The 21339-nt window shown below is 42.4% G+C and overlaps 2 protein-coding genes across 3 annotated transcripts in view; both read left to right on the forward strand.

Moving 5' to 3' along the window:
- Positions 1-3658, forward strand: part of TBC1D2B (TBC1 domain family member 2B) — a 67052-nt gene extending 63394 nt beyond the window's left edge. Inside the window, exons 12-13 of the mRNA XM_032763068.2 lie at positions 441-562; positions 3362-3658. Coding sequence (XP_032618959.1) covers positions 441-562; positions 3362-3557 — 318 coding nt within the window. The 3' untranslated portion in view covers positions 3558-3658. The remainder of the gene's footprint in view (positions 1-440; positions 563-3361) is intronic.
- Positions 3659-16618: 12960 nt separating this feature from the next.
- Positions 16619-21339, forward strand: part of DAPK2 (death associated protein kinase 2) — a 109907-nt gene continuing 105186 nt past the window's right edge. For both annotated transcript variants that reach the window (XR_012656541.1, XM_032763089.2), the window contains exon 1: positions 16619-16701. The gene's annotated coding sequence lies outside the window, so the exon portion shown is untranslated. The remainder of the gene's footprint in view (positions 16702-21339) is intronic.

Here is a 21339-nt window from a genome sequence, read left to right on the forward strand (position 1 = left end):
AAAGTTGAATTGGCTTGCAGTTCCCTGTAACATATATTCCCAAGTGTTCAAATACCCCACAAGACAAGATTGTGAGGTCCCAGGCACTGAAAAGCCGATTACTGTTTTTTAATATGATGCAGAACATTTTTTTTATTTCAACTCTGAAACAGCTTTGGTGGTTTATTAGGCCATATTGTCTTTGCTTTACAAACTAGTTTTTGTAAAGAGCTCAGAAACCTTTGGGCATTAGTTTTGATGGTGCCCAAATTATTATTGTACCTGGGAAAAAATGTTTGAACATCACGTTTCCCCTGCAGAAAGCTGCCATTGTGCTAAACAGCACACACTAATGCAGAAAGGCCACAACATTTCTAAAAATCAGTTTTATTATAAAAGTGTATTGAGAATGTAGAGTGTGTGTGTGTGTGTGTATATAATATAATATTTTGAATGTCCAGGTCATTTTCCGTTTTGCCCTGGCTCTTTTTAAATACAAAGAAGAGGAGATCTTAAAACTGCAAGATTCAATGTCCATATTCAAGTACCTCCGATACTTCACTCGCACCATTCTTGATGCTAGGTAAGTACTTTAAAAACATTTTTAATATCAACAGTATTTTGTGTTGGGGCACAAATGAGACACTTCACCTAGATGAATGACATCTGTTCAGAAGACTGCCTAGTGAGATTTCTAGTCACTGGTTTAATTTTTGTTCTATCCTCTTCCTTAAAATGTGTATGTGAAAGACTCCTCCATTCAGAATACAAAAGCAAAAAAGTAGCTGCTGATAAAATGATAAAAGCATCATCTTCTAAGCAATTTGGCACTTTAACCCCATATTACTATATTTACTATGTAGTGTTGGGATTTACTCTTATTGATATTTGTATTACAGTAACACTCAGAGTCCCATTGTACTAGGTGCTGTAGAAACACACACAAAGATAGTCCCTGCCCTTAGTTTTATGCTTAGATTATAAATTGTTAAGAGGTACGGACATGTCCTATTGAATCAAGGTTATATTGTGTACTACTAATACATGGACATAAGAGAGGGAAGTTTGACTTTGGCTCCCCAGAATGAAGTGGCTCTGAGGGGTTGGTACACAATGGTTTGTGTACCTCAGCATTGACTCCCTCACCCCACCCCTTTGATGATAATGATTTAAAGAATGATTGCAGAGAGTTGTGTTTCGTTCTTGGCCAAAGGAAAATAATGATCATGACTCCCAACCTGCAAGTGAAGAAAAGTGTGTGTGAGTTTGGGGCGGTGAGTGGAAATGTTTTTAAACACACAAAGCAACAGAAAGGTAAATAGTGCTTACTAAACCTGAGCCTTTGGAGTATTCCAGGAATTTTTAACCTATAATCTCCTTTGAATTAAAACGACTTCCCACAACAACACTACCAGAAACTGATGTGTGGAGACTGAATTGTTGTCTCTCAATAATTTAAACAGTGGTGCTTTTTTCTTTGAGATAATGTCAGTCTTGAGGCTTACAAGGCTTGTAAAGCTGGACCTTCTCTTTTTACCTACTGATGGAATTCATATTGATTTTTAAAATTGGATTACTGCAGCTCCCACAGAAACCTTTTTGTATTACCAAGGCATGTTTACTAAACCAGGTTGGCTGAAGTCTGTAAAACTTGGGGCCCCAACTATTTACTTTTTTAAAATTATATTCCTTTTATCTTAGGGATGGCAGACTGACATTCTCTGGTGGTTTAAGGCACGTGTCAGTGTACAAAAGCTTCGTAATACATAGGCACTATGTTCTGGTTTTTAAATCCCACTGTGTATTTGACTTTAAAATTGACACTTGTATGAAAATGTTATAATAGTACAGTGCCACCTTGTGGATTTAAGCTGAATTAACTTAAAATCAGTCTTTGTAAAGTAGACTGTATGATTCATGCCCTTCTAGCCTCTTAAGTTCACCATTTCACAAACAATTTACTTTTCAAAAATATTTTTGAATTTGTAAAGCTAAGTGATAAAAAAAAAATGTAGAAAAATGACTGTTATACATGTGAGTCCACTCTTGTGGAAAAACACACGTCATCCTATTCGTAGTACAGGAAAGATAAACATTCAGTTATGTGATTCCTGGACATTTTCAATAGGCTAGAATAATTAATTGGCACTAACACATTTCTGAAGTTGAAGCTGCCTAACTGGAAAAGTCCCAACCCATACACCTCTACCTTGATATAACGCTGTCCTTGGGAGCCAAAAAATCTTACCACTTTATAGGTGAAACCGCGTTATATCAAACTTGCTTTGATCCACCAGAGTGCACAGGCCCACACCTCCGGAGCACTGCTTTACCTCATTATATCCGAATTCGTGTTATATCAGGTGGCGTTATATCGGGGTAGAGGTGTATGTGCATTGGTGCAACTTCAGAATAATGTGTAGGGAAATAAGAGTTGTATATCTAATTGTCTCATTATGATAAAAATTGTACCTCAGATGACCAATTTTAGAGTATATATTTAGTGAGAGGCTACTGATGTTTGTGTGCATAGAAACAAGGAAATTATTGTTTTAACCTGTAAGACCTCTGAGGCTTATATAATATGAATGTAGGAAGATCCCAGCCTTTCAATGTGTAAACTGCAGACCACCTTTAGAGAAGCTAACAAATCAATCCCAATTGTTACTGAAATTAATCAGGTGTTTGAATGAGCTATTAAGGGGAAAAAGAGAACTTCAGATATAATCATTAAAGATCTGTTTGATTACAGTTGCAAATCAGCAATAGTGCTTATTCTCCTACAGGACTGGGCTAAATAGTATGAGACAATTTTTTTTTATAAGGAAACTGATGCGGTACGTTCTGAAGCAGCCACGAAATGCAGAATGCAACTGTTGTTGTGTCCCATTTATTTTGAAAGTGCAGTGCATTTGAACTTGTATGGTAACCTAATGTCAGATTTCTCAAGGCAGTAGTATTGAATTAATTTCAGCAGAACGAAAGCAGAAGATCTGAAAGAGAGAATATTTAGGAAGTAAATATTCAGTAACCACCCTGGTTGATGAAACTCTTGTTAATGAAAGCTTGGTTACACCTCCTGCTCACAATGTTTCAAGGTCCATAAAGCCATAGTACAGTGTAGACTTGGCAGCTGCTTCTGTGGTCTGGCCAGCATTTAAGGGGACATTCTGTAACTAAAGTGGTCATCTTAAAACTGCTTCTTTTCCAAAGCTACCTTGAAATTTCAGCATTTCATCTAAGACACAGCAGGTACATGGGGAGGGCTATGCCAGAGATTCATTTCACATCATGTATAAAGCACTAAAGTGAGTGAAGTTTAAAACTGTCATTAAAAGCCATAGATCCAGTGGTGGTCGTCTAATGCTAGGTAATCTTTCAGGAAGCTGATCAACATTGCTTTTGGCGATCTGAATCCTTTCCCGCTGCGTCAGATCAGGAACCGGAGGACCTACCACCTGGAGAAAGTGCGCTTGGAGCTAACTGAACTTGAAGCCATTCGTGAGGACTTCCTGCGTGAACGGGAGACCAGCCTAGACAAAAGGGACCTTATCAGTGATGACGAAGAAGATAGTTGAGAGAATTCATTGACTTACGCTCTCTCTTGGAATCGTGACCAAAGCTTATTGAGTGGGTAAACTTCAAATACACTTCTATTTTGTAAATCCTTTAAAACTGAATGTTAAATAGTGGCATTTGGAAATATGCAGGACAGATTTCCAAACTTCAGCACTTTGTTTCAAAAATATTGTTTTGTATCAGAGGCCAAACCGTTCTGTTTACTCCTGTGTTCATGCAACTGTATAGAGCACTTAAAAATTAATCTCTTTCAATCAGTTAAACAGCTGAGCTGCCAGTTGTTCTTCTGAAGTGCCTGAAAAGTCCTTTCTCTTTCAGTCTACCATTGTCTCATTTCTGAACTTGTATATTATTACTGAACATAGTTATACATTTTTATAGCACAGCCCCACAACATGAAAAGACATCATTTTTCAATTTCAGTCTGATGCACAAAACTGGCTTTCATAGTATTGTCATGAATAAATCAGCCGTTATTTGTGTTACAGCTGAGAGGATATAGAATGGAACACAGCAAGAGCTTTCATGTTGCTGTTTCTTTAAAGGCAGCATAAAAATGGGATAGCTAAAAAGAAAATGTGTGTGTGTGTGTGTGTGTGTGTATATATATACTTAAAATAGAAAACAAATAATCATTTGATCTTTCTGACTACTTTAATTACAGTGCAAAACATAACGGTTGTATTTATTTTGAACAGCTGTTTTATATTATCAAATTCCCCTTAATGCAGAAGGAAATGTCCAAACAAGTTCTGTTGTTTAATCTTTTTGTTTTTCTTCTGGCCACAACTTCTCAAGAAATGACAAGCAGCTGCTAAAGAGGATGGAGTTCACCACAAGAGTCCCACAAACATCTAGCAGATATTCTGTTGCTTATGTTCTAAAATTTGTTTTTTATGAAGTCCTATTCTTCTCCGTGTTTGGGGTCTAAACTAGGATAATGTTTGGATTTTAGAAAAGCATCCAAGGGAACAACTTTTTTCATGAATATAATCTATATATTGCAATGTTTACATTACAGTATTCTTAGAAAGGAAAACAAATGTTTAGCCATTCATCAGAGAAGCCTAAAGCCCACCGAGCCTGTGAGGAAGTTGGTTCCACAAAAATTTTTTTTTAAATAAACCATATAACACACTTCCAGAAACATGCTGCTGTGAATTCTGTATGCATATGTATCCACGAGAGAGCTCAGGAAGCAGTCAGTGTTATTCACTTAGCATTGTCTCTGACATTTTGACTATGAAAAGCTTGTTGGGTACCACTGTTATTTCACTTCATGATGTATGCTGTTAGTGGACCTAATGGATTTTTCTTGCTTTGTTCTCATTCTGTTTAGGTTTGTTTATAATCTTCTTTCACAAGCTTTTCAATCATCAGAATGTCCGTTTGATCTAAACATTACCATTTTGAGAGCAACAGAAAACAAGAATTCAAACAAAAGTCATTAAATATCTCTCTCTCTCAAAGATGTTTTCCTTTCCTTTGCAATAAAGCAGTGAGAATTGCAGTAGCAATTTAAAGTGTCAGCTTTCAGTAACCTTCCATTCAGCTGGCATATTTATTTAGAATTGGATAGGACTCTTCTATTTCAGTCCTATTCATGTAAAAAAGGTTAGAATATTGTCAGGGAGAGGGGTGGTGTTTCACAATTATTTTTTTCTGTTGGCTTAACTGAAACTTGGTTAAAGATATTTTGCTTTCAATAAACATTTCCTTTATAAAGAAATTGTCCAGTGTTACGCCTAAACAGAATAAGATCAACATATATCATGTAACTTGAAAATCTTGGCTAGATATATATTGAAAGACGTGTGTGTTTGTTTAACTAGCAAAACATGTTAAGTTCAAATATGCAACAAGTCCTTATGCTTATTAGAGAAACCTGGAATGAGCTACAGAATTATTTCAGTTGTGTTTTAAAATGTTTCTAGCATGCATAGTACAAGCAGTAAATTTCATACTTGCACCTCTTGCCTTATACTTGAATTTACTAGGCAAGTTTCTCATATTATTGCATGTTCTGTATTCCTGTTACACTTACTACTACAATGAGTATTTGAATATACAAATCAGACCAACTTTTTATATGTTCTGATTGTTTGCTGTCAGTGTCTTGGAGGAGCTGGCCTCTAACCAGATCTGTCTCTCTTCTTTTAAAAAGAAAATTGTCTTCAAGTGTTTAAATGAAATCCGTCCATTTTTGTAAACTTGTTGAAGTTCTTCCTTAGTATAGCAACATTGAAAATACTAGGATGGAACATTTTGCTAGCCTACCATTTGTGGAGATCTTGCTATTTTTGAGCCTTAATTACAGACCAGTTTAATGATGTTATAAACAGTTTCAAACTGAATGCACAAAAGCCCTCAGGTGATGAAGAGAAAACCGTTAACTTTTGAACCCCTGTTCAGGACATTCCCTATAGCTGACAAGTGTATGGAGGAGAAGAGTTGACTTGCAATGTTGCAGACCCATTCCTTGTGTTCCTGCAGTTCGTATTAAATGTTATTACTGGGGTGTAAAAGTTGTACAGTAACGTTGAATGACTGTTTTGAACCGCAGGTGTGTAAAAATCTGATACACAGATACCATTTGTTCAAATTGTTTTGTTGGCACCATATGTGAAATGAGTTGGTGGCTTCAGTCACATTCCCTGTAGCCTGGTGTTTACATCTCAATTGACATCCTTGCTGCTGTCTTGGGCAGAAGGGCCAAAAACGTAAAGGGGCAGTAAAGACTAAGCTGCACTCTCATCCCTAGAAATCCCTATAGAACCGGAGCGAGGTGCAAATAGTAGGAGGCAGTGGGAGGGGAAGCTTGCTTTGCTATTGTCCATCCTGCTCTGTGGGCAAATAAAGGATTTTGAGTGCTGCTTAATCTGGCAGCTTTCAAGAGCACTAATGTTCATCTTTTTAAATGAACGTGCAAGGTTACACATGTTCAGTATCTTCATCAGTTGACACTAGACAAATACAGAGTGACCTGTAAAAACTGGAATGTGTCAACAAATAATGTTTAGGGCCAACTTTCAAAACAATGCATGGGGATTTAAGTGTGCATCCCTGCCATTGTTTTGAAAATGAACTCCTTAATGCAAATAATAAAGATCAATTTAAAATTGATGACCAAACATCTTTTTATATGTTTAACATCTTGTTTAGTGCTTTCATGTCTCTTGACTACAGCACTTTTGCAGACTTCAAAAAAATCAGTAATTTCAAGATTATGTACTTATGTGCAAAATATTTGTTATGCATGGCTCACGTTTTCTGTTTGTGTAAACCAAACCACTCAATTAAAATCCTGAAGACTATTCTTCCCTCAGCCATTATGCATGATTCAAAATACAAAGTATCTTTCCATTTACTTATAAAAAATGTTATCTTCTATTACATTATACAGAAAAATATGGTGCACTATACATCTTAGCTATCATTAGTACTGCACAGTATTCCAGTTCCACCTGTGCCTACAGTATTATAATCCATTATTATTGGATAGTTTCCTTTACCAGTTAAAAGTATATATGTAGTTAAGTAGACAGAATTTGCTTTTTCATTGTTCTTCTGTAGGTTTACAGGTATGTCACAAGGTAGGGTGTTGAGTAATAAGAATAGGATTTTGTGGTTTGAAAAGCTAGAATAAGAGCATTCTTTATTTGACAAATAGTCATGTTCACAATCCATGCTAGTTGTTCTGTAAACTATTGAGAAATGAAACTAGTCCACTTTTCTACTCTGGAGCTATATAACAGATGTTTAAATAAAACTAAGTACCATATTCATAAACAAAATCAATGGTGCATGGTATAATAAATCACTTTCATCAAAAACTTTAACTGATCTTGTTTTGCTAAAGATTGTTGTAAGATTGAAAGAAAAAAACCATTTTACTTCGTATTATAATTTGTCTGAGTTATTTTTAACAGTCATACGTGCTGGAGTCATAAAACATCTAGAAGAGGAATACATTTTGACACTCTAGTTCCTTTAAAAGTCAGATCATCAATTTTGGTTTTAGTGGAACACTCTTGTCTAGGATGGAGCAAGTATTGTGTGATGCAATTGTTCTGGAATGAAGTAAAGAAAGCAAACAAAACAAGGGAATGAGAGTGTGAGAATCATTACAGGAATTCTCTTTTATGAAATTTCTTTTGGCTGAATTAATCCAAACAACTGGAATTTGATGCAATTTTGAAGGTACTATGCCAGAAGTACCTGAGGCACTTGATGTGGCTTGTTAGGCCACAACTTTATTCTTAACTGTCTGGGAGTATCCAGCAGATGTGTACAGTGAAAGTAATTCCATTATTGTCCGCGGGGGGGGGGGGGGAGTGATTCTCTCAGCTTCTCCTTAACCTGTGGACTCCTGCCAACCTGCTGTTGGGACCTCACCATCCCCTCCCTTGAATGAGAGTTGGGGAGAGAGTATTAAAGGAGGAGGGTTTGGCTCCCTGCCGTGGCAGCAGGAGTCCCAACCCCTATGTCTGTTCCTTTAATGACTACTTCCTTTAAATCCTTTATCAACCCATTTTATCTGAGTGCTGTATCCCTTCCCTGTGCAGTACCTGCACAGGACATCTGCCTCACCTTTACATAATGAGTTGTGACATCACAGCCTAACTCCCATTTAATGTTTGCCCCAATTAAGCTCCCCTGAATACTCTCTAGGGAAGGTGAAATAACCCCCACTTTTCCTTGGCCAATCTGGCGGTGAGGGGAAAATTCCTTCCCAGCCTCCTTGAGAAAGGAGCAACTAGTGTAATGCCCACAGCACATCCTGACAATCTGGTATTTTCCACTTCCATGGGTGGGATAGTGGATGCTGTTCTGCCTGGCCCAGGTAGAAGCAGGCTTTTCTTACCCAGCATGGACCTATATAGTACCCCCTCTCTTCTGGTCACCTGATGGGGAGGGATGCTGACCTGACCTGTGGCTGCTGTAAAAATCACTCCATGCCTCTCCAACTCTTTAAAGAGATACACACCTTCATCTGATAAGTCCAACAACGACCTCCCCTGCTTAATATGCAGTACGGTTCTATATCTAGAATAGGACACACACACTTTACACTTCTAGCACATAATGGTTTCGGTTTGTATTTACTAATTCAGCAAAGCACTTAAGCATGTGCTATGCTTTAAACATCTGTTTTAAAATATCTTGTTGAATCAGGGCCTTAGCCAGTGGCCTGCGCTTTCTAGGGGTAAATTCATGCACACTCCATGCCCTCCCCCAAAAAATAATCTTGTAATGGGTGAGATTCTTAACATGAAACTTCAAACATTCAATGTGATGTGATTATCATTCACATGCACCCGTACGCATAATAGGTACTACTCATTCAAAGGCGTGTTTGTGTTGTAGATTGAATATGTATTTTCATGCCTGAGCATGCATGTACTGGTACAATACGTTCAATGTATAAGACAGCATGAGTGTCTTCTGTTCTTGACCAACTTCCAAGGCATTTAGCTTCCTCCCCAAATTGTGTTTTGGAGCTAGTTTACAGTTACACTGATGGAAGGCTTTAAAGCTGCATAAGCATCTTAAACCAATCTACAGCCTTAAATTAGTTTTATAAACTTGTGAGGAAGGTATGGAATTGGGTTTATGCCCAAGAGCTATTTTTTTCTGTTGACCTGTCTGCAGTAAGCATGGTTGGACTTTTTATTTTTCCCCTCCCCCTCTCTCTTTTTTCACTTCCCCTTAAGTTTAAAATGGCTACAGGGCTTTTGCTCAAGCTTCCCAGAAAAATTCATCTTCAGGCAGAGTCTGAGCTTGAAAATCATCTACTTGAAGTTGGAACTGTTTTGCAACCAACAGCTATAGTGGATGTGATTGATCCAGGGGGCAGAAGGGAAAGAAGAGAACTTTATTCTGCACCAATCTAATTTTCCTTGAATAATGCAGCCAGTCTGTGTTTCTTACACTGATTGTAAGGTAAGCTGTTTTGGAACTGAAAAATTCAGTATTTAAAGTCTGGTTTTTGTGCATGATGCAATGGGGTATGGAAACGTTTCTATAGAAGAACAAACATGCAAATTTGGACTTGAACTTGGAAGATCCAAACTGCAAATGTGAATGTTAGACCAGATTTTTCAAAGATATTTAGGTATTTATGGGATTTTCAACACCCCTAAGCAGGTCAGGCACCTAACTACCACCATAATCTCAATGGGAGTTAAGAACCATGTAGGGGGCTTTGAAAATCCCATAGACACCTAAATACCTTTTGAAAATCTGACCCTAACTCTCATTGAAATGTGTGCTAGTTAGGTGCCTAATCTACTTCAGTGGTTTTGAAAATACTACTAGTTTCCTAAATAAGTTTGGAAAATCTGTCCCTAAGCTCCTTTTAAAAAAAATAATTAGTAGTCTGAGTCTCATTGACTTTTAATGAGATTTAAAATTCTGAAATGCCTATGTCACTTTTGAAAATTAGACTTAGGAGCCTAAAGTCACTCAGGCAGTTTTGAAAATATTACCCTTTGCTAGTGCTGTTGCGTTCAACAGTGTTATGCAACCAGTTAGTTGCATGCCTAGCACGATCACTTTATTTCTTAGTGACTTAATAGCACATATCACTGTCAGTTGATAGGACGTTAGCTTTGTCAGAGCACAGCAGGCTTTTAAAGTGTGGGATCTCATTCCACTGGGAAATCTATGCTAATCACAAAACAGGGTAAAGTAGTGGTCTCCAAATGCGGTGCCCATGGGCACCATGGCGCTCGCTGGGGCATTTGTGTGCCAGCCTAGTGCCCAGCAGGAGAGAGAAGCCATGACCCCGTGCCTGCTGGGGACAGAGAACTCCGGGGCTGCAGGCAGCGGGCGCTGATGTTCTCGGTCCCTGGCAGGCACGGGGCTGCAGGCTGCAGGTGCCGGTGCTTTCTGTCCCCGGCAGGTGCGGGGCTACGGCTTCTCTCTGGCTTGGAGAGAAGCTGCAGCCCTACGCCTGTCAGGCACAGAGAACTCCAGGGCTGCAGGTGCCAGCGTTCTCTCTCTGGCAGGCACGGGGCCGCAGCCTCTCTCCGGCTTCTTGAAGCCAGAGAGAAGCCGCGGCCCCGCGCCTACTGGGGACAGAGAACTCTGGGGCTGCAGGCTGCGGGCACCAGTGTTCTCAGTCCTCCATTGCCAGAACTGATGACTGACACACACCACACACACACAATCTCTCTCTCTCTCTCTCTCTCACCTCTGCAGAATGGACCCACACACACACATCCACCTCTGCAGAAGGACAAATGTTTGATATTTATTTTGTAAAAACTCCTTAATTTTTTTGCAGGTAGAATAAAAAGAGCAAATTCACATGGTAACGTGAAAGAGTTTTTGCCGAATATTTAATTAATACTTTTACATGTAAAATTACCTTTTATCTTATATGTGTATATTTAATATGATGTTTTTCGTATTTAATGTACAAATACAAAATAAGCCTTGAAAAATTGTTGGCACCCGCCACACTCTTCTGAAAACATGAATGTGCTACTGGCCACAAAAAGGTTGGGGACCACTGGGGTAAAGGATAAAGAAGAGCATCTGAGACAGAACATGGCTGCAGGTGGCCTAAGGACTTTCTATCTTGTGTGCCGAAGATGGTAATCTGAAGAGATAAGGAGTAATCAGCTCTGGCATTCAGATGCATCAGTAAAGTGTACAGAGGTGCTGTCCTGACTCAGGACAAACCTTTTTCTGAATTTTTGTTTGTTTAGTTAAAAAGCCATTTTTAAAAATTAAGAAAAATGAATATTTGTATTGCAGCAGCACAGCAGCACCTACAAGCCCCTGTGTTGGGCTAGGATTGCCTTGTACTAGGCATTGTACAGGCAAAATTTTGACTGGCTTTACAGCTTAGTTTAAAAGAGTTGGAAAGAAGAGGTAGTAAAACAGCCGGGAAAAACCCTCTGCCAAAAGAACTTACAAGAAGAATGGACACAGATGAGCATTAGTGTCCTGAGAGCTAATGAATGCAGCATCCGAGTTCTCGGGATGTTATATTAGGAAAGTCTGAAGGATACAACGTGTGTTCTGAAAACATCCTGAGTTACTGTGTGACTGAATTTTCATGTTGAAAAGTTGATTCTTTTTAGATTTAATAGGCAGCCAGAGTTGTCATTATTGTTTAAGAACTGCAGTGCTTTGAGGAGCCAAGTCGGCCAGTTCAGTTAAAAAACAAAACTGCAGTTTGATGCTCATGTTTGCTTATGCAAATACTTTGCCTTGACGCTCTCATCATGAACATAGCTAATAAATGGGCAAAGCAAATAAAATTTTCATTAGTATTTGAGCATATGTGACAAATAATTGTACCCTTAATAGGAATTATTTTATATGATCTTATCCATATGCCCACTGTTGTTACGCACTTTTGTCTAAAAATTGTAGGTAACCCAGACCTCTGGAGTGGCACAAACCAGCCATAGTTAGCCTGAGAATCTGCCCCAGTGTCTTGGGTGAAAGAGAAGAGTCACTTTTAACTGGAGAAGAGCAGAAGACACTGTGAAGTCCACTGGGGACCTCATTATACCAATCTCATTTACCACGATTTCACTCCTAGGGTGGGATTTTCTAATCTAAAGCATTTTGCATTGTTCTAACTCTGCTCCCACTTGACTTCAGTGCTATCAAGTGGGCTATCAAACAAGGCTTTCAATCAAAAAATAAAAGATTAAAACAATTGTGGGATCATATTAGTTATAGTGAAGTCTCCAGTACCGGAAGTCTTTATTTCAATCAGATAGTACAAACAAAGGTCATAATGGACCTTGAATACTTTTCCCAAGGAAGCAGAGAGACTAAAGGTTAAAGGAAATCCAAAGGCAAGCTACCAAATTGACATTTCATCGTCATGGGAAGGAGCTATTCTTCTGAAAAATTATACCCATTGATTGCAGCGTGGCTGCTAGTATCTCCTGCTTTAAATGTTGCCCATTCCTATTTTAAGACACTGGTTTTAGTTGCTTATAACTTTGTCAGTCTCTAAACTGTTTGGGCTGAAATTTTCCATGCTGGGTGTCTGCCTCAGGCTGATGTGTTTTTTAATCATTTCAGCCAAAAGGGTTCAGGTTCAGCCATTTCTGAGACTAGGGGAAAATTCATTGTTTTGCCCATATTAAAAATGTCTGGTGACCTATTTTTTTTAAAACTCTAGCACACCCCACTCCTGCTTTGGTGCGGCAGGGACTTGAAATTTGGCTGTGGAGAAAGAGGGCCTCTGTGTCTGAGATGTGCCTTTTGCTGTCTTAGCGAAAATCTGCCAACATTTGGCCTAGTTATAAGCCTCAGTAGAGATGTGCTAGAGCTTTGCATCTTAATTCCCTAAGATTCTATCCACATAAGTATGCTCCAGACAAAGATGGGCTGAGCAGGACTTTCCCTGGAGGAACCTGTGGAAGAGATAGTATGTGGTCATGTAATTAAAGGCTGTATCATCGTGCGTATGTACAAGGGTACTAAAGATTGCACAGGCAACATTTGTTTTGGCATTTTGTAACTTTTGAATGCTTGACTTTGCAACCTTAATAATGTTTTAACACAGCTTTTGTGTGTGTGTGTGTAATGTGTAACGTCTGCAACATAATCTTTTATAACAGCTTCAAATACGAGGGAGGGAAACTACATTTGAAGCAATAAAGGCACTGTCAATATTCTGTAAGTGACACACTTTGTATAAGTACAGATGGTGCTTTCTTGGTCAGACCGTATCAAGTTTGAACTCTCCTTTAGGAATGTAGGATATGTGCTTCCTTTTCTGTCACTTCCTAAATGAGATGAGATAAGGGATGTGTGTGACAGAGTATGACCAGTGAAGAGAGAGCAATGCTGACCTCCAAAGCTCAATGATTTGTGGTGCTGCTCAGTACCAGAAAAGTGCCTCCTCTTTTGAGATCCATTCAGATTGCACAGTTCTCTTTCCTGTCTTATTGTCATGCATGCACATGACTTCTCTCAGCAATTGGAACACAATCTCTGCAATTGGAGCATGATCTCTACAATTAATTCTTTTTCACAGGATCCATAACTGCCATGAAACATTAGAGATTTGTTAGAATAATGTGTCATATAGAGGCATCTCTGGATCTTAAAGCAATTTGCTAATATCTATCTAAGGCAGTGGTCCCCAAACTTTTTACTTCATGCCCCGTCTTACCCCTGTCTGCGTCCCCCTCCCCCAGACAGGAGTGAGACCATGGCTCTGGGAGGGGGGTGGGACACAGACAGTGGTAGGGGGGCTGATGCTGGGGCCACAATTGCGGGTGGGAGTGGACCCTCAGCCTGCAACGGTGGCTGGGCAGCCAGGACCCTGTGTGCAGATCCCTGGGCAGCCCAGGCATGGGGCTGGAGCCAGGAACAGAGCTGGGCAGCAGTCCCTTCCCCTGCCCCATGTGGGGGGCTGGTCTGGGCCCATTAAGATTAACACCATGTGCTTCACAGAAATGCACCTTTTGCAGTGGTCAGAATGGACGGAAATAGGAACAGAAGCTCTTACTGCAGCAGCCAGGGAAGCGGGGTGTATACAAGCCCCAGAGAGGAGGGGAGCTACTTATTCTAACCCCTAACCTTTTATAATTATTGCTTTGGATTAAAGTGTAGATGTTAGAGGTGGAAAAGATCTGTTTAGAGCCAGTCCACCCCTGCTTGCAATGTAGGCTATAGGCACCAACTTGATCAGGCCTTGGAGTTACACTCTTCAATAGAATAGAGTGAGTAGGGAAAGCTCACCCAGGTTTGAAAAGCCATTGCAATTTTAAGTGTCAGAACAAGGTTATTTTGTCACCTTCCCTTCCGGACATGTCCAAACAAAAGGCAAAAGTTTTCCATGAGTATCTTTATTCGTCTGGTAACTAACATGGCTTTCATCCTAAGGGTATTTCATGCTATCAGATGACAACCTCAGCACCAAGGTTTGAGAGAGAGCCTGTAGACTTTCCTTGTTAAAGAAATCTGGATTCCTCCAGAGGCATTTTGGAGGTTTTAGAATCCCTCTCATTTCCTCCCCCTCCCTCTTTCCCCATTCCAACCTCATTTGATGCAACCACTTTCCTTTTGGATTGGGAGAACTGGGTGGAACTCACTCAAAGGCCATGAACACCACTCCTTAATCAGCTAGAAGGAGTCACAGTTGAATTCTGCTGACTTGGAGGAAGGAGAGAGGCTGGGACTGGGAATGAAGCCAAGTCTTTGGAACTGCAATGCAGAGCACTGCCTTGAGGCTGCCTCCAGTTCAATAACGTGACAGAGTGAAATGATTTTCAAATGCATTACATCTGATCCTAGAAATTCTTGAAGGGGAATAAGCCCAATGCTTGGAGAGAGAGAAGCCAGCATGCCCCATGCAAGTTTCTCTCTAAAACTGATATGTGTCCAATTGGAAATGAAGGCAAACTGGCATTGATATTCAGTTCCCAGCTTGTTCGTTACAAATGATGCATATGTATTATTAATGTGTTCTGGGATTGGATGTTAACCTACAATGCTTCTGGCTCTCGTGGTTGCAGAGAAAAAAGCTTGAAAACATTAACCCTAAATGCACAAAAAGCAAACAAAAAGAACCTAAAATGTATTGTTTTTAAAATCTTGTGATTTTTAAACCAATCATGATTTTGTGGCACTTCCAAGCTCGTGATTTTTGAACGCATGGAATCAGCAATACTGGAACTGGACACTTGTAAAATAGTCACACGAAAGGACTCTTTTTAAAAAGGGTGTGTGATGTCACTATTGCAGCTTCAGATTCACAAATGATATGGGCATATTCCTCAAGGGAGGCTATATTAGCGTTGTGAGTGAGTTTATCACAAAACACTGCATTTTGAGCAACAGTGCTGTCCTGATGGGGTCAATGGTCATTTGTCTCTGTTCTTCCCTAGAAGCATGGTTCCCACACTGAGCATTCCTTCCAGTGGGTTGTTTGTTCCTAGCAAACAGAACAAATGCTGTCTGTATACCAATATATCCTGAACAAATATTTTGTAGTTCTAAAGCAACACATAAATTTTGATGGGTGAAATGACACATTGCGGATATGCTGAAAAATGTTCCTGGGACAGCAGATGATAATCTGGGGTGCCTGGGCACGTTTGCCTGGGTTGGTGAATTTTCATAGCAGTTCTGCTTAATTTTGTAAGTGGGCATGTGTAGAAGTTGTATTAGCCTTATTCTCATTTGGTATTTGTTGAGCACCAACAAAGTGCTCTCTGCTGCACAAGGCACAAATTGAGAGAAAATCCTTGCCTGGGACAGTGAGCTCTGTCTGGCTCCTCCAAAGTTTGTCTCTCTCACCAACAGAAGTTGGTTCAATAAAAGATATCACCTTGTGTCTCTAATCTACAACACAGACATTCACCAACGGGGTAGAGGAGGAATAGATAATTTCTGGCTCTAATTATCAGGAACTCACAAAATAGGTTCTTTTAACACTGATCATCTAGTTGTTTAAAAACCCCTTGGATGACCAGAGCTTGGTGCTACCTTTTAACGCCCCCTCTGTCCCAGGCATGGATTGACCAGTGTGCACTTGGGTCACTTGCACAGGGCCCCCAGCTCAGGTGGCCCCTGACCCTGACAACCAGAAAAAATCAAAAACCCAAGGCAAAGCCCAGAGTGGAGCTGTGACCCCATCTGCCACATTCCAACACCACTGAAGCCGACAGGTGGTGCTTGGCTGCCCCCAGCACAATGGAAGGGTGGCCTCAGGCCTGGCTAACCTGGCACTTGGCCTCATTGCTGCTACTGCTACTTGGCCTGGCACTTGGCCTCACTGCTGCTACTGCAACCAGGCTCCAAAGAGAAGCCCCTAGGCCCCGGCAGAAAGGTGGGGGCCTCATTTCCATAGTGCACAGGACCCCAAACCTCTTGGCCCTACCCTTCCCCCAGCCGGGCTTTCTGGGGCAGCTCAGCTCAGCGAGGGGCCTGAGGGCTCCCAGGACGGGGCTAGCGGGACAAGGGCTGCTCGCTGCACCTGCAGGCCGGCAGGGGGCGCCCTCAGCTCCCCATCGCGCCGGGCTCGCCCGCAGCCTGCTCCCGCGACCTGACACTTGCCGAGCGGCTCCTCCCCGTTGCCGCCAGCGGCAGTCGGCTGGCGCGGCGCAGGGGAGAGCAGCCGGCAGCACCGGCGCCTGGACACTGCGGCTCCCCACGGTGAGTAGCGCCCGCCCCGGACCCAGCCGCGAGCCACCCTCGCTCCCTGCCCCGCAATCTCCGGCCGGTGCCTGCTGGAGGCGGCTGGGAGGCGCGGCTGCCTGGCCCCCGCCGAAGCAGCGAGGGCTCATCCCCGGGTCTCCTTGGATCAGCTCCCCGGGCGGGGGCTGTCCAGCCTGCGTCCCCGGGGCGCCCTGCTCCCCGGCCTGGCGTGGCACCTGCTGCGGGGCTTTCTCGGCGGGCGGCTCCGCAGGTGCGGCAGGCTCAGCCTGGCAGTGCCCCGCCAGCTCCCTGCCAGCACCGCGCCGGGATCGCCTCCTGCCCGTCTGCCCCGGGGGAGTGGGCGCGCGATGCCTTCCCGGGGCTGGGGGTGATGGTGGTTTATCCATCTGGTGCCTTCTCCTGCTTGTGACTTTTCGAGAGGACAGGAGATAGGTGACGGGTGGGTTCTGCGAGATGCAAAGGGACAACTGGCTGTGCATCTGGTGCTCCCAGGAATGCCCAGTCACTGACAAAGCCAAGAAAGGGAAAGCGTGGGACGTTAACAGGCTGGATTTCATAAAGCCGTTCCTAGAAGATAGAAGATCATCATCACACCTGTTTTCTGTCATCCGCTTAGCTTCCCAAGTTAAGAGGTTTCAGCTATACAGGATTGGGCTAAACCATCGTCCTAATAATCTCTGCACAGGTGTCACACTTAGCATGCACCTATTATGCCAATGCACTGTGACTTTAGGATATGGCAATGGGTGAAAAAATGGATCTGCAGTGTGGTAATCCAAAGGGCCAACCCCCCTAAACCCCCAGAAAAGATGTTTTGCTAGTCCATGCATTCTCAGTGTTATGTATACAGGTCCTACTAAAATCCTTGTTGTTCTGGCCTTTGCCTCACTTCACTTGTGCCCCCTATAGTTTTCCTCTGTCTGTCTTCTTTAGCTTTTTCTCAAATTAGAGGTTTTTCGATACTTAATTTTCCTTTAGGCAGCCATTGTGGAAAAGCACTTCGGTACAGGTTCATGACATTCTTGCTACTAAGCAGGAGCGGCTCCAGACCCCAGCATGCCACGCGCCTGCTTGGGGCGGCATGCCGCGGGGGGAAGGGCACTCTGCCGGTCGCCGGGAGGGCGGCAGGTGGCTCCGATGGACCTCCCACAGGTATGCCACCAAAGCCGCGGGACCAGCAGACCCTCCGCAGGCACGCGGAGGTCCACCGGAGCTGCCTGCCACCTCCCGGTGACCGGCAGAGCGCCCCCCAAGGCATGCCGCCCTGCTTGGGGCGGCAAAATGTCTAGAGCCACCCCTGCTACTAGGTCCCATCTACGTTGGACTTCAGAGTTAAGGACCCATATGTAAACGTTGTTCCAGCTAGATTTTTTTTAGCATAGGTTGATAGGCGAGCCACTGTGGGGGATAGAACTGTGTTTAAAAAGTGTGTTGTAGACTAGGCTGGATTAATACACTGGCTTTGTTTCTAACCCATCGGGTGGTGGTGACCTCATGCACACATCTTTGAGACCTCTTCACAAATTCTACTTGTGTCCTCAGCCTTGTTTGTTTATGACTTGAAGGAATGTGGGGTGGATCCCTTCATTCTTTATTTTCATACAAACAGTGGCAGCAAATGTAGGATTGTTGGTATCTGGGACAGTGAGTCAGAAACAGTATCAGGATGCAGCACAGTGCAGGCTTGACTGAACACTCTTGGCTGTCTGGCTTTAGGGCAAGGGCAGGCAAACTTTTTGGCCTGAGGGCTGCATCGGGTTTTGAAAATTGTATGAAGGACCTGTTAGGGAACGGGGTCGTGGCCCAGACCCCCCATGCACCCCCCCCCAGGACTTCTGCCCCATCCAACCACCCCTGTTCCCTGACGGGCCCTCCCAGGACCCCCGCCCCAGCCACGTCCCCCCGGTCCCTGTCCCCTGACTGCCCCTGGAATCCTCGCCCCTGACTGCTTCCCGCTGCCCCATCCAACCCCTCCTTGCATTCCTGACTGCCCCCCCGGGAATCCTGCCCCATCCCAACACCTCTTCTCCCTGTCCCCTGACTGCCCCCAGAATCCCTGCCCCTGACTGCCCCCTGCCACCTCATCCAACCCCCCTCTCATTCCTGACTGCTCCATTCAACCCTCCTGTTTCCTGCCCTCTGACCGCCCCGACCCCTATCCACACCCTCACCCCTGACCAACCCCCTGAAATCCGCTGCCCTCTATCCAACTCCCCCTCTCCCTGCCCCTTTACCACGCTGCCTGGAGCACCAGTGGCTGGCCCGTCTGGAGCCAGCCACACCGTTGCCACCGCACAGCACAGAGCACCAGGTCAGGCCGGGCACTGCACCTGCACTGCCCCAGGGGCTCGCCACCCACTGCCCAGAGCATTGCACTGGCAACGCAGTGAGCTGAGGCTGTGGGGAAAAAGGAACAGTGGGGCAGAGGCTGGAGGCGAGCCTCCTGGGCCAGGAGCTCCAGGGCTGGGAAGGAGGGTCCTGCAGGCTGTAGTTTGCCCACCTCTGCTTTAGTGGAAGATCAAGATCATGAACATAGATTACTCGTTAGCCACTCATTGCTGAAGTGGAAAAGTTTGGAACTGCAGTCTGTAGACAGCCACCACAGAGCTAAATATCCCAGAATAACTTGGGAGACTGGAAATGGGGGTCTCTTGAGAACTAGTGGCAACAACAGTGGTGAGTCTAAAACAAGACTTGGTGGTTAAATTGAGTTACTGGCACGTCTGGAATGTACCATTCAGAGATGTCTGGATAATAAGTAGTAGAGGTGGGTGAAAATTTCCTGACTACATTTTTTATTTTATAGACAAATATGGAGCTGTTGAAAACTAGATTATTCGTGGGAAAACATCTTTGACTTGCAAAAGTTAGAAAACTGGCAAAGTGGAGAAAAACTACTTTTTCACACGGTTTACTGTTGTAATTAAATAGGTTTTCCCCATTTTCTCTCACCTTGTTACTGTCTTCCAACCTTTTCCAGTGGGAAAAAAGAGGAAAAGTAAATGGAGGTGGGAGAAGCACATGAACACCAAAAACTCAAAAGTTACAATCCTATTTTTGGAGTTTAAAAAAACAGAAGTATGAAATTTAAATGAAATTTTATGTTTATTTCAATATATCAATTTGAAACAGTATGTGTTCAGGCCCAAAATTTTGATGGATATATATTTCGTGTGAAAAATTCCATGTGGGAAAAATCTAGTTCTAATTGTTGTGGTTGTTTACCATATATAATGTAAAATGAGGCCACAGAAGTAGTTTCTCTGAGTTCAGCATTGGTTCAGAGAAAGACTTCATGTCGTGTGTATTTGGGAAAGTGAAATTTGTTACCTGAGTCACTCCAGACTGGCAGATAACTGGAGAACATATCCAAGGGAAGAATCCTGCACCAGTTGGGGTCAGGCCAAATGATCTATTAGAGTTTAGACATTTTCCAGATCTAATTTCTATAATCCCACTAGGATTGAATGGTTGGTATTTATTATGGATTTATCATGTGCAGGCCAGTCATTACTTGTCACATCCCTAGAATAATTAAGTGACTACAGAAAGAAACCTGGTCTACATAAGAAAGTTTCCCCAGTTACACAGGCATAGTCCTGTGATATAACCCCCTCATGTCACTTGTTCTGGGATGAGTGCATTATTTGGTTTAGTTTAAACCCCTTTCCAAGCAGCATTAGATAAACTGGAAAATGAGTCGCATACTGGAATAATAGTGTCTGCCCACTGGGATAATACTCAGATAACGATATCTGTTCGAATTCACACCTTATATTATACAGAAAAAGCTTTCCTATGTGGACAAGGCCTGATTTATGATATAATAAAACTCCTGAATGTAAAATAAAAAAGGCAGGGGATACCTTTTAGTGGTTAGAGCAGGCGACTGGGAGTCAGCATGTCTGTGTTCTGTACGGTCTTAGCCACTGACTTGCTGGTCATAGGCCAATCACTTAAATTCTTTCCCTTGGTTTTATCATCTATAAAATGAGAATAATAACACTGTCCTGACTCACTGGGCTATAGAGGCTTATTTGTTTGTAAAGTGTTTTGAATTCCTGAGTTGAAAAGTACTATAATACTCTGAATTAGTATTAAAGCTCTGTTACCAATATTTATGCTGCTGAATAGAGATTATTCTGCAGATTAAAATCTATTTTTTCAAGTGTTCCTGGTATTTATTTTAGTTAACGCCTTTTACCTGTATATCAGGACATAGGGTGCTACTTGTTGCACAGAAAAAAAATCTGAAAGGAGAATGCACAGTGTCCAACAAAACTAGCAGAGAAGAATGAAGAAAGCTACATCCTCTGCTGAGGTCACTGCTGCACATTAGATGCTGCAGAGGTATCTGGATAACCTTCTTCTCACAATAAAATCCTTTCAAACATCAGTAATTGAATCTTAGTTTAAAAGTAGCCCTGATCCAAAGCCTACTGGGAGTCAATCGACTCCTATCAACTTTTAAATGTGCTTTAGATTAGACCCAAAATTAATAAAATGATCATAGCCAATGCATCGTGAATGTTTTTTATGTAGAAGTGCCTAAGAAATATTGAAATAAAAATAGATTGGCAGAAAATACAGTAGATTATTTCTGCTTTTCCAGGATACTGTGTATGCCTTGGTGTT

Source organism: Chelonoidis abingdonii, chromosome 9 (genome assembly GCF_003597395.2).
Source record: "Chelonoidis abingdonii isolate Lonesome George chromosome 9, CheloAbing_2.0, whole genome shotgun sequence".
In the NCBI taxonomy this organism is placed as follows: Eukaryota; Metazoa; Chordata; order Testudines; family Testudinidae; genus Chelonoidis; species Chelonoidis abingdonii.